The sequence below is a fragment of the Aptenodytes forsteri genome, unplaced genomic scaffold (assembly GCF_000699145.1).
Source record: "Aptenodytes forsteri isolate BGI_AS27 unplaced genomic scaffold, ASM69914v1 Scaffold82, whole genome shotgun sequence".
NCBI lineage: Eukaryota > Metazoa > Chordata > Aves > Sphenisciformes > Spheniscidae > Aptenodytes > Aptenodytes forsteri.
The window spans coordinates 6,645,385-6,657,522 of record NW_008795490.1 but is presented as its reverse complement, the minus strand read 5'-3'; the positions used below and the strand labels follow the sequence as shown (position 1 = coordinate 6,657,522).

General features: G+C 40.1%; 1 protein-coding gene across 1 annotated transcript in view; it reads left to right on the top strand.

Annotated features, from left to right (window-relative positions):
- Positions 1 to 4,134, top strand: part of AIG1 (androgen induced 1) — a 130,987-nt gene extending 126,853 nt beyond the window's left edge. The window contains exons 5-6 of the mRNA XM_009281450.2: positions 109 to 272; positions 3,455 to 4,134. Of these exons, the coding sequence (XP_009279725.1) occupies positions 109 to 272; positions 3,455 to 3,492 (202 nt within the window). The 3' untranslated portion in view covers positions 3,493 to 4,134. The remainder of the gene's footprint in view (positions 1 to 108; positions 273 to 3,454) is intronic.
- Positions 4,135 to 12,138: the final 8,004 nt, after the last annotated feature.

The following is a 12,138-nucleotide window of genomic DNA, read 5'->3' as shown; positions in this document are numbered from 1 at the left end:
CTTTCAAATAATTGCTTTTCAGGTTACAGTAGCTAAGCCTATAGCCCAAGCTACTTTTGAAAAACAGGGCTATAAGAGTCAGTACTTGTTATTTTTGTTTTGTTTCAGGGTGTGCTGGATTCACCATGTTACAGGAGTGTGGGTGTACCCACTTCTTGAGCACCTCAGCCCAGGTGTCAAAATAATCTTTTTTGCAGCTGTTACCATAATAATTAACATATTCTACTTGGTGGGAGAGGTCCTGAACAACTACATCTGGGATACCCAAAAATGTGAGTATTGTTTTAGGAATATTAACTGATGAAATACACCATCAGGACTTGAGTATTTTCCCCTGAAAGTCGAGAAGATTTTAAGCTGGCTAAAACAAAGGAGAGTGACAGAAGCTCACTGAAATGTCTTGCTTGCTTGCTCTTTAAAGCAGCCAGATGAACGGAATGGCTGCTGGAGAGCATGATGAGCTATGAATATGTATTCTTTTTTATAACTTCCAATACTAATTTAAGAGCTTTTGGCAATTACCTGAGAGGTTTACAACCCACTTGGTTTACAACCCACTTATTAGCTGATGAACCCATTAAATGCAGCTAGAATAAAGTATCATTCTGTGGGAATGCTGTTAATGGTAAGCTTAGACTTAGAAATAAAAATACATTATTTTAATATTTTCAGGTATAAGGTGTTTTCTGCTTATAAATTTACTCAAGGAAAATGAGTATGTTCATGTCAGTAAAATAATAGGAATGAAAGATCACCTTAGTGCAGGGTAAACATAACTGTGCAGACTCTACATCACCTACCCTGCCTAGGCCACCCATTGCTGAGTAGAGGAAAAGGGAAAATAAGACAAACACAAGATGAAAAGTAGGTTCCTTTAATCTATGAAAGATGTTTTTCATTTATCAAATTGCCTGAAATAAGCAAACAACGTTCATAATCACCGCAATGGCAAATCACAACTGGAGTGAAATCCATGCTCTGTGGGAATTCTGTCATTACATTCGTTGGGCGCATAACACATTGGGACCATATGAACAGCCTGTATCCCCTCTTGGGGAAACTTAGTGTGCACTGGTTAATACACCATAAATTCACATGGTAGTTTATTGCACACACAAATCTCTTTTAACAAGTCCTCCAGTACTAGGTAGAACCCAATGCCAGAAGCTCAAAGCAGTTTTACTTGCCATTTGCTCATATTAGCACCCGGGTATAAAGTGTCTTTTTGTTTTTGCTCTAGAACCAGCGAACATTGGTCACAGTGTTCAAGTCTGGTTTTCAGACCTCAGTTTGATGTCACATTCCCATCTATTTAACTTACTTAAGTTAATTCAGGAAAGAAGTTTCTAAAAAAGGCAGCCACGTGGAATAATTTCACTTGACCTAAGTCCTGTATGAAGAATAATAATGTGGTGAAGAATCACATGTTCTTACCAAGTCCATGAATAAGTAAATGGTGGAAAATCTCCCGCACTATTCCACTGTATGCATAACAAAATCCCTGGTTCTTGTGGCCCTCCACCCTAGAGGAGCTAACATCAATCGGGTCATTCTTCCAAGCTTTTCCAAGGTTCATCATGGCCTTATTATCATCTCCATCATTTCCTTGATTTGGTTAACGAATATTGATCCAAAGTCCTTTGTGGCTCAAGCACTTGCAAAACAGAAAATGCCGTGAGTCACCTGCTGGTTTGCTGTGCTTGAAACACTTTGCATAAACCTAACCTGAAGCATATGGCAGGCACACCACAAACAGCAGAGATGTAAAATAATGCTAGTTCATCACCGTGTGAGACTTGGGAAAATACTATTTGAAAACTGTACATTTAAAAGGGGCTTTTGAGCAGTAAGCTTGCAAATTAAAGCAGTCTGCCATGAGAAGATTTCTGGGGTGAGAGGGGGTTGGTTTGGGTTTGGAGTTTTTTTCCTTTTCCTCTGGAGATGCATTAAATGAAACCTCACTACTGACAAAATGATTTGCAGTTAGTTTTTCCAAGTTAAACCACAAACATGGTAGGCAAGGAAAAATTTGCCCTTTGTACAAGCCAGTGTCTGTCCACAGTTTTGAGGGTATCTGCATTCCTGCCAAACTATTTGATGCATCTGCAGTAAAGTGCTTCAGAAGAAAGGAAAAGAGGCTCTCTTAAAAAGACAAACCAGCTCATTTAAAACTATTGGAAAAGTTCCTTCCAGCATAAAACAGGAGACTCAAGATCGGGCCTGGAGCAGCCTTGTAAACCCACTGTAATCTTTTGGACCCAGCCTCTTGTTTTGGTTGTTAAACCTTCAACTGTGGCTCTTCCATTACATCAGTTTGCCAGCAACACCCAGGGCCATTGTACTCGGGCTGCTGGCAATGCACAGACCCTTTTGTTCCCGTGTTGCTTCTTTCAGCAAGGCAGCTCTGCAGTTGTGCTTTCTAACTGCAGACAGGTCTTACTGTTTCCCGTATTGGAATTAACTAACTATGTTTTTAAAGTGACTTTCGGTGTACCTACCGTCTATGCATATATTGCATTAGCAGGTGATGTTACTTGTGACTGGATTTTCCTCTCGGCATTCTCAAACATTGCTTCTCTTTTGCCTTCAGTCCTCAGAAGTCTTTCTTTTCCATCATGCAGCAGGCCTGAAAACCTCCAAAAGAAATATTTGTATTTGAGATGTCTGGCAGAGAGGGCTTAGTCAGAAGAACAATACTTTTGTCAGATACCAATAGTAATTCGTTGTCCAGGAACAGGCACATGAAATAGCTGAATGTTTTCATTGCCAGAAAAAACACAATCTGCTGCCCAGCCCAGACTTTGCTCAGCATAGGAAAGAGACAAGTCCTGCAGCAAGGATAAGTTCTTTAAGGAGCCCTACACTCAACTCAGCCCTCCTGATATTACTGAAAGACTTGGCCATTATAAGAAGAGAGAGGCACCCTATCAACAGTAATTGATTCTTCATTCTTGTACTCTCAAAAAAGGGAGATGTACTTGCAAATATTTAAAAATCCGATGTTGAAATGGAGGGGGGTTAAGTTATTGAATTCTGAAACACAATTTTAAAAACTTGCTTTCAAATAAAGTCGGCTGCTTAGCTTCAGCTATAATAACATCTACTTTAATTTGCTTGTAGGTAAGCAGAGGAGGTGAGGGAACTAACTGTTCCCAGACCCCTGCAGCCATCAAAGGCTGAGCGTGCCGCAGGGGGTTAGACTGATTTGAAACTGGTCCGGAGGGAGGGAGGGTTGTGCAGTTCATTACTGGACAACCACTGCCATCAGGTGTGCAGATGCTCTTTTCGTTCACAGCAGGTGAGGTAACACATGCAAGAGCATGTGAGCAAGTAGGGGAGAAACAACAGCAATAGAGGGAAAAGAAAGATTAATGCATTAGAAGACCTCTCTAAGTAAACTCTTCATTTTTATTCATTCAGGGATTTTTAAAAGCTGTTCTCCATATGTTTTCAGGTATTGAAGAAGGAAAAGAAAAGCCAAAATTGGACTGAACAATAGAGGCAACATGGAGGATTGTTTATGGCTCCATGGAAGATTTCTCATCCCCGACAGAGGTTGGCATGGAGAGGAATCTTTTGGAAAGGAGGAAGTTTAATGGGCCCTCTGCTCAGTGCAAGGATATTTTTGGGTTTTATATGAAGGGAAAATGGTTTTAGCTAAGAATAATAATAATGTTTCAACCTCCATTCCTATTTCTCCACGCTTGCATGTGACATACACATATAAGATGTATATTTATTTCCACGGCATTCTCAGTGTGCGTTTCTTGCATCAAGTAAGTCATTAAATCATTGTCATTAAATCTTTTCACTTCCACCAAGAAGAGCAATGAGTCCATTCTCTGTATTGTCTGAGAAAAGCTTAACCAGATACGTCTAATATGGAGAAACAAAACAATCCTATGTATTTCAAAGTACAGTGTAAAAATACAGTAGAAGTTAATTGCATGAATGTATCCGAAGAAGAATTCAATCTGACTGAAATATTAATGTAACACTATGTAACAGCTGCCTTAAATCAGTGATGTTAATAATTTTATCAGTCCGGTAAAATCTTATTTGCGGTGTTAGACTATCTGAATATGATGCAACTTTTCTTAAATAGGCCTAAATAAAGATCAAATTATCCCTGCGTTTCTGTTTCTTCATGCTGATTCTTGAAATTCTGGATGGATTGATGGCATTTGAATGATGTATTTTCAGGTTTTCCAGTGTCAATGTAGATTATATTATTTCTACATTAAGATTTTTCCTCTTATTTTCCTAGTACAAGACCTGATCCTGCATTTTCAAGTTGTAAGTTCTCAATAGATGGGCTGAACCATTAGTGTTGTACCAGAGAGAGCATTTAAGCCTTACTTCAGGAAGGCACGTAAGCAAATGTTTAAAGTTAAACATATGCCTGTTTGTATTAGGAATTCAGTTGCAAAATACTAGCGATCGTTTAAACTTGACAGGATTCTGTTTAATTATCAGACACTCAAGAAGGAACTCTAGTAGGCAGAAGAATTGTCTAGAATTAAAATAAAGTGAATGGAATAATTTTCAGCAAGAAATTATTTATGAAAAAGTAACTTTAAGATCAAAATGTCTTGGTATTCATATCACATATTTATTCATTAGTGTATTTAGATGTATTTATTTTAACACATGCAGAGCACTTCAAAGATGTGTAATGTTAATGTGTGATTTTTATTAAAGGGATTTCTGCAGAGTTTTAGTATGACTTAACCATGTTTCTGCTCTTGAACAGTTTTGGGTGGAACTGATCTCATGCAACTCATGACATGCCTCCACAGTATTTTTTTAAATTTATTTATGTACACACTATCATAGGAAACAGTGCACAAGTTCAACAATGTGCTTTTTGGTTGGTTTCCTTCAAAAATAAGGCTTCTGTGATGATACTGTCTTTGTGACTGTGTCTGTCCTCTCAATAATTTTTAACTTGTTGATCAGAGTTGCAAAGATTTCAAAGCTAGGCAAGTTACTAGAAAGTTCATGGAAATAAGTGGCCAGATAAAGACGAAGGAGCTCCTCTGATGGTCCCACAGGGGGAGGGGGCAGGACACACAAAACCAGCAGAATTCGGAAGCAAATTAGCTGTAGCCATGTGGCTTTGCGTTAGGAATGTTATGTTCCACTGGACCCGAGCTGTGCATTACATATGCATAGTAATACTGCAACATGGTTAGTCCATCCACGGATAACTAGGGCTTGATTGTAGTAGATGGTTGTTATTGGAGGTGGTAAGATGTGTGTTATTTGCAGCAGGCTTTCAAAACTCAGGAAGGAAAGAAAACATGGATTCAGTCATGTTTAGTGAGTTAGGAGCTGTTTGAAGTCACTGCTTCTGAAAGCTGTGGTAGCACATGAAAGTACTGGTGGACAATGAATGCACTGAGTTTTGCTGTAGGAATTTCCTACAGCAGCAGTGGCAGACATTGCGTTGTGAGAGATTATCAACTGCAGCTTAGGGTGGGAAGCCCAAAGCACAAACCGTGTTGACTTGTTTGTCATTTGAAGAACTTGCATAACTCATGCTTTGCTGTTAAGCCATTTTTGCAATTTTTTTATTTCACGGGGATTGTTTCCTTCACTGAATTCAAGAATTCATTCTGATGGAAAGAACGTGTTAAATAAAAATAAGAAATGCAAAAATGCCACACAGCTGTACACATTCTGCAAGAGTACACTCTGAACATCTCTGCTGTATTTATTGCACCACTGAATGGCTGAAACCTCAAAAACTGGCTGTTGCTGGAAAGATTCCTCTTTCTCAGTAAGTTTTGCACCTGCTCAGGATAAGTTTTTCTTCTAGTACTGTGTCATTTTAGGTGATATTGGAAATGTGGTAAGAATATAAAGAGAACAGAAACATCAGAGATCAAAATTGCATAGCTGAATCTGTAGGTATATGTCCGAGTAAATGAAGACTCCCTTTCAGAGGTACAGCATAGGGACACTTAAAATTGTCATCCCTCTTATCTGTGAATTGGTGAATATTCAGCACCTCAAAAAAATAGACTACCAAGCTTAGATCTCAGTTAAGCCCCTGAGGTTGGCAATCTTAGCCAAAGGCAATATATGTGACACAAAATGTGGTGGGTTTCATTTGGTTTGAGGAAATTTATAGTATTCCAAGAAGGTTTGAACTCAATTTGTCTTCTCAGATCTCAAGAAGTTCTCCACCTCCTATGAGCTTTGAATCATCGTATTTAAAGTCAAAAACATTTTAGAGCATTAAATCCAGCCTATGATGTATGAACCATGATATAAATAACTTTGGGGCCTGTGTACCCAGAGAGTGCTCTTCTAGACTGTGTTCATTCCCTTTAGAATTACACAATCCATCATTCTTAAGAAAGATGATGGATGAATGATGACTAAAGTAAAAGTCACTTGTAAGCTTGCCAGATTTCAACCATCTTGGCTGAAATTGTCCCTGAAAGGTATTTCTCTTGGGGAAACTATTTTTTTGGTGGAAAACTTTTTGTCAGAACAAGTCATCTATTTCCAAGTGCAAATCTATGAAAAAAAAAAATCATGTCTGGAAAACTTTTCTCTACTTTTCTCTTGCTGTGGAGCTGGGTCTTTGGAAGAAGGATAGCATTTGTATTAGTAACGCTTCTGAATTTATGGGGAAAATCTATTCATCTTCGTCCAAGTTTTAGAAAAAATATGCTTGCACTTCCCTGTAGTGCACAGGTAATTTTCCAAAGTGTTTATCAACTTTGGGAATGGTCCGTCTTGTGGCTGAACAGGATTTTCCCTACCGTCCTGATCTGTTGACCTTCTCCAGACACAGAAGACACACGCCAGAATGGAGACCCCAACTTTGGTTCCCATGTATTGTCAGTACCTCCCCAAAGCTGATGCAAGTAAAGCTGCCTAGACCAAGTATGAAGGAAGCAAAGCCTTGATGAAAACCTGAGCAATGAGAACAGGTTCTAGATGGATAAATTAAGTGAAAAAACTCTAGCTTTTCCCTTGAGGATTGCAGTAAAATTAAATTAGTAATGTTTGTTGAGTATGTCATAGCTGTAATGATAAACCACGTAAAAAACTCTGTGAAGGAATCATTAGTTTTGTTGTCAGAAGAATATAGCGTGTAGTAAATAAGGCAGGCTGCCACACCTTGAACCACAAGGAAAAAACAAAATACACTTTCATCATTCAGTGAGCACCATCCATCATGTGTTATGAATGAGGCATAGGAAAAAATATTGTGTGATCATCTAATTAAAGGCAACATCATAATTCACACTCACAAGGGGCCAAACTAAGGTTGAACAGACGGCCTTAATTCTGACATTACCTCACTCTTGAATGCTTGACTTAGCAATCTTGATAATACTCTCTTGACTTAGTATAGAACACAAAAAAGGAGGGATTTTTTTTTTTAAGGCTGCTTAGAAAGTCTAACTACAGAGTTGCCATGAATTTCAGTATGACTGTATCCCCTATTTGGCTTTAGAAAGCTCATCCTCACTTTCTGCATGCATTTAGCTACCCCAAAACATATATGCACAGTTCCTATACCACTCTGTTACAAAGAGGTTGCCATAATTTGCAAACTTTTGCCACAATTTCAAAATTAAATTATTTTATTCTGATTTAGCTTGTGTGTGATAAAACCATAGTTTGCTCGCTCTCTATAGCAACTGTTGCCTTATTTTAAAGGAAAATGACAAATAATTTCCCTATTTTTAAGTTGATTCTTTGCTTCTCTGCCCACATGAGTAATATTAGCTAAATTAGCACCAGTGCACGTCAAAGCCACTTGGACACTGTGAGTAGACTGAAAAATGGCTAACCATTCTGCAGGCTCCCATGTGGCAGTTTATAATGACAGTGTATAAGGCATACGCTTCTTAGTTCATTTTTCCTATTGAATTTGCTATTCAAAGACTATTTCAAATCCTAACACCAATTTCTTCTTTGCCTTTTATTTTTTATGAAGATTGGTCAGTCTGCAGGGCTCTGATACACATTTTGGTAGCCTTTGAAGACTCAGATACCGTTAGAGTGAACACTGAAAGGATTTATAATCTAAAACTTGAGTTAAAGTATAGTCCTGAAGAGACCGTCAACCTGAGGTTAGCATCACTGAGGTAGGTTTGGTGCTCCTGCCCTGGGAATAAAGGAGCAAGCAGTAGGAGGTGTGTAGCTGAGGTCGCCTCTGAATGCAGCCTTGGAGAAGTTACGCTATTAATCCTGTCTTTTAATGCTCCCGTGTTTCATGTGAACGGGGGCAAATGTTGGTGACAGGTATTTTCCATCTGCAGCAGCAAAAGCAAGCTCCTAATCAAAGCGTAATGCATACTGGTAGAAGAGGTCACCTCCGCTGGGGTATCCCAGCTGCTCAGCTCTGCTCCTGTGGTTCAAAGCTTCACATGCCGCTGTAGCCAGCCGCTTAAACTGGGGTCACAGGTGTTGCAGGGAAGGAAGGAAACCTCAGAGGTTTAATATATATTTGGGCCATTATGTTTGGCCCAACGTGTTCGTGTATGTTGTAAAAGCACAGGTGTCTTCAATGTGTCTGACTGCAGGATTAAACCTGGGGTTTGACTACTGCAGAAGTCCCAGGAAAAAAAGCAGTTGCAGGTTTGACTGATCAACTTTCTACAGTGGCAATGATCTCTCCTCTTTTTGAGACAAGAGGAGCAAAGGGGAAATGAAATCAGCCTGGAAAGTAAAAAGATCTCGCTGTTGACATCTGTCTAGAAAAGTTCTTAGGCGCATGCTGAACTCAAAGTACACGCACAGGTGTTTTTCAGCACAGGGGCTTTGCTGAATGAGGGGGCAAGTGGACTTGCAGGTGGGATGCTTTCTGTAGTGCTTTTAATGACGTAATGAAAAAGCTTTTTGTGCTTAGAGTGAAAATAATTCTTTTGCGCATAGTGACTTCCTCTTATTTGTATTACTAAGTAACTCTAAGAAGAACAGAACTGTCCAGTTTACAGATCATAAACATCAAATATATTTAACGTATATTCTCCAAAATAAGCAATTTTATTTCTATCAAAAATGCACTCTGTTTTTTTCAGGTAACAGATGGAAATCAATGGATTTTAATGTAACCCAGAAGAGCAAGTTGTAGTCTTATTCCCTTAAGTGCCCTTTTCTTGTTCAGACCACAGCTGTAAAGGGATTTGAACCTCAACACAATAAATACCAGTACGGAAATTTGAAAGGTAGGCCACGGACTTCATGGCCCAATGGAGGAGGTATCTGCTGTTCCTTAGAGCTGTGCAAAATGAGACAGAAGCAAAACAGCATCTTTTTTGTATAATTCGTATTGTAGCTAGCCACGGTGTCCAAGTTCAGCATTTTATATATAGCTTGTGTATTAAAAAGTAAACATCTACCATTAGGCTGGAGAAGAATCTCTGCAGTGTGCATTCTAAATATAGAGATTGCTGTGGTACAGTCAGTACTAGGACATAATATCTCTTTGCTTTTTTAATATGCAGATGATAGTTCCCACTGTATGTATATTGTGTACGTAAAAGTTAAACACAAACATGCATACAGAGCTATATATGCACACATACATGTGTACATACAGACACACATGATCTTCTGTAGAAAAAAATAATGACAGATACTAAATGGCGGTTACTTGCTTAACATGGAAAGAAGTCAGGCACTGTGAAAGGTACCATTCTTGACACGGGCAGTAATTCTACTATAACTCCAAACTGGCAGCTCCTTGTGCTCCCACTTTTCCCCTGGGAGTAACGCTGGTGAGCTGCCAGCCATCCTGCCCGTAGCAATAGGGACGATCTGCAGCTGCAGTACTTTGCAGTACTGTATTTCTGGATGTTTAATTTCGCAGGCAGAGCAGTGCCTGGCTAGCTTTCTACATGTAATCATCTTAGCTTATTTACTGTGTAAAATAAATTGTTCTTATTTAATAATGGTTCCCAATTTGGCTTTTAAGTTTACACCTGACAGATGTAATGGGATAAAGAGGGGGAGGTCACCCCCTTCTGCTACGATGTAACGGGATAAAGAGGGGGAGGTCACCCCTCTTCTGCTACTGGTATTAAGCTGCAAACCATTTTCTCTAGAGGTGGCTTAACAGAACAGGAGTGTTTTTAGTCATAGAGTAGGAAGAGACAATTAAGCACACAATACTTAGGCAGCAACAATCACGATAATGGGGGACCTCAACTACCTGTACGTAGTCTGGCCAAGAATCACCACGGGACAAGTTATAAAGAAGGAATTTCTCGAATGGTTATTTCTTGGCACGAGCAGCTGTGGAGTGCACAAAGGCAGGGAGGGCTCTCAAACCTGGGTGAAGCTCAAGAGCTCATTGGAGACGTAATACCAGCTGAACCATTAAGCAATACTGACCACAACATAATTACATCCACCCTGCCTGGAGAAGGTAAGGTACCAAAGCTTTGTACAGTGACCCTAAACATTGGAGAGGAGTGGTGGGGAGGACAGGAATGCGGGTGGGGGGAAAGATACAAAAAGCTGTCACCATCTGAAGGTGACTTGCCTCCAGCAGACCGCGATACAAAGGACCTCCCTTGGCACAGGCAGTGGGAGCTTCTGCCACCCAACAGGAACACTTTGCAGTGAGCGCTCGTGAGGCAGCTCTGGGGAGCTGTATAAGAAAGAAGACCAAGAGAAGATAAACTAACCTGCTTAGAAAAATCACCTCACTTAGGTGTAGCCCACAGCTAGGTGTATCTCCAGTCCAGAGAGAAGCACTCAGTCTAAGTGGGTTTTGGTCTCTCTCTGCCGAGGCCATAGAGTTATGCAGGGTTTTGAGCCCATTCCTTGGAAAAGGAGCTACTGAGGCCAATCCTGATGTAGGAATGGTGCCATAGGCATCCTGCCAAGGTCAGCACAGCGTGTAAAATCCCAGGTCTGAGGAAAAAATACTTAGGCATGTGACAGTATATTGTGATACTTTTAGTGTCAGAACCACTGGTGGGATAGGCATAGTTAGAGTGGTATGATTATATTCCAGCTATTTGTAGTGTTACAGAGTTTTTGAAGGGAGCTGCAATACTGAATAGGCGGTAAGCTTAGAAAGAGGTCTGCGGGATGGCCTGTGATACAATTAAATCAAGAACACTTGTAAAGTCAAGTACCTGGCTGCCACTGCTGTCAGGGTTGCAAAGGTGGTTTTACTGCACAGTGCTGCAGCATCCCATTTGTACTGGCCCACAGCTTAGCCCTGTGTAATGTGTGGTACTTTTCCTTCAGCAGGAAGTCCACGTAGCCCAAGCCACCCAAGGGGTTAGACGGACCTTGGCTGCAAACACGTAGAGTACTCCGCTCTGCTTGTGAACTCAGCTCCCGCGTAGGGCAACATATACATTGACATGTGCCATAGGTACGATTGGCGTGTGTGTCTGGAGATTTCAGACTAACTCAAAGCAAAAAAAACAAATGAAAAAAGATGTAAGGCTTTGTTTAATAGAGCATTAATTATGCAGGTACTGGAAGATTTCTAGTTCCTTTCAGCACTTTTACACAGAATTTAGATTCTGCTGGATATACTTAATTTTTTAAAACCCTCTACATTTTGCAGTTTACACATTTGCATAGCGTAGGACTACTGTCAGGAACATATATCTGCAGATCTGGGGCATGAGCTGTTCTCATCATTTCAGTGGGATGGAGAAGAGAAAACAGTTCAAAGGAGGAGGTTGGGGGAAGGGAAGCATTTCCATATTTTTTTTTAAGGAGTCATAAAGACACACAGGCAAGTGTGTCAATCATGAGACATACTTCTCTCTTTAATATTGTCAGGAATACAAAAGTTCACAGAGCACATGTGTGAGAGGGCGCTGCGCTGCCTTGACTACATGATCTGCATGATACATGTCAGAAGACGGGAATGTTGCTATGGCAATTCTTCCCTTTCCTGAATACTAAGTTGACGAAGAAGCCAGTCCACAATCAGGCAGGCTCACTTATGAACTTGCCTGCTTGGAGATGCTAAATACTATTTATAGTTTCTCTTGAAAGGAAACAACATTGTTTTCTGCCCTGGCCTCTTAAGGCCCCATGCACCAGTCCTCCTATATTCCCAAGTTTTCTGTGATTTGGAAGCTGCTGAAGGCAGAGATTTAACTGAATTTTGTGCTGAAGACTGTTGGGGTGTTC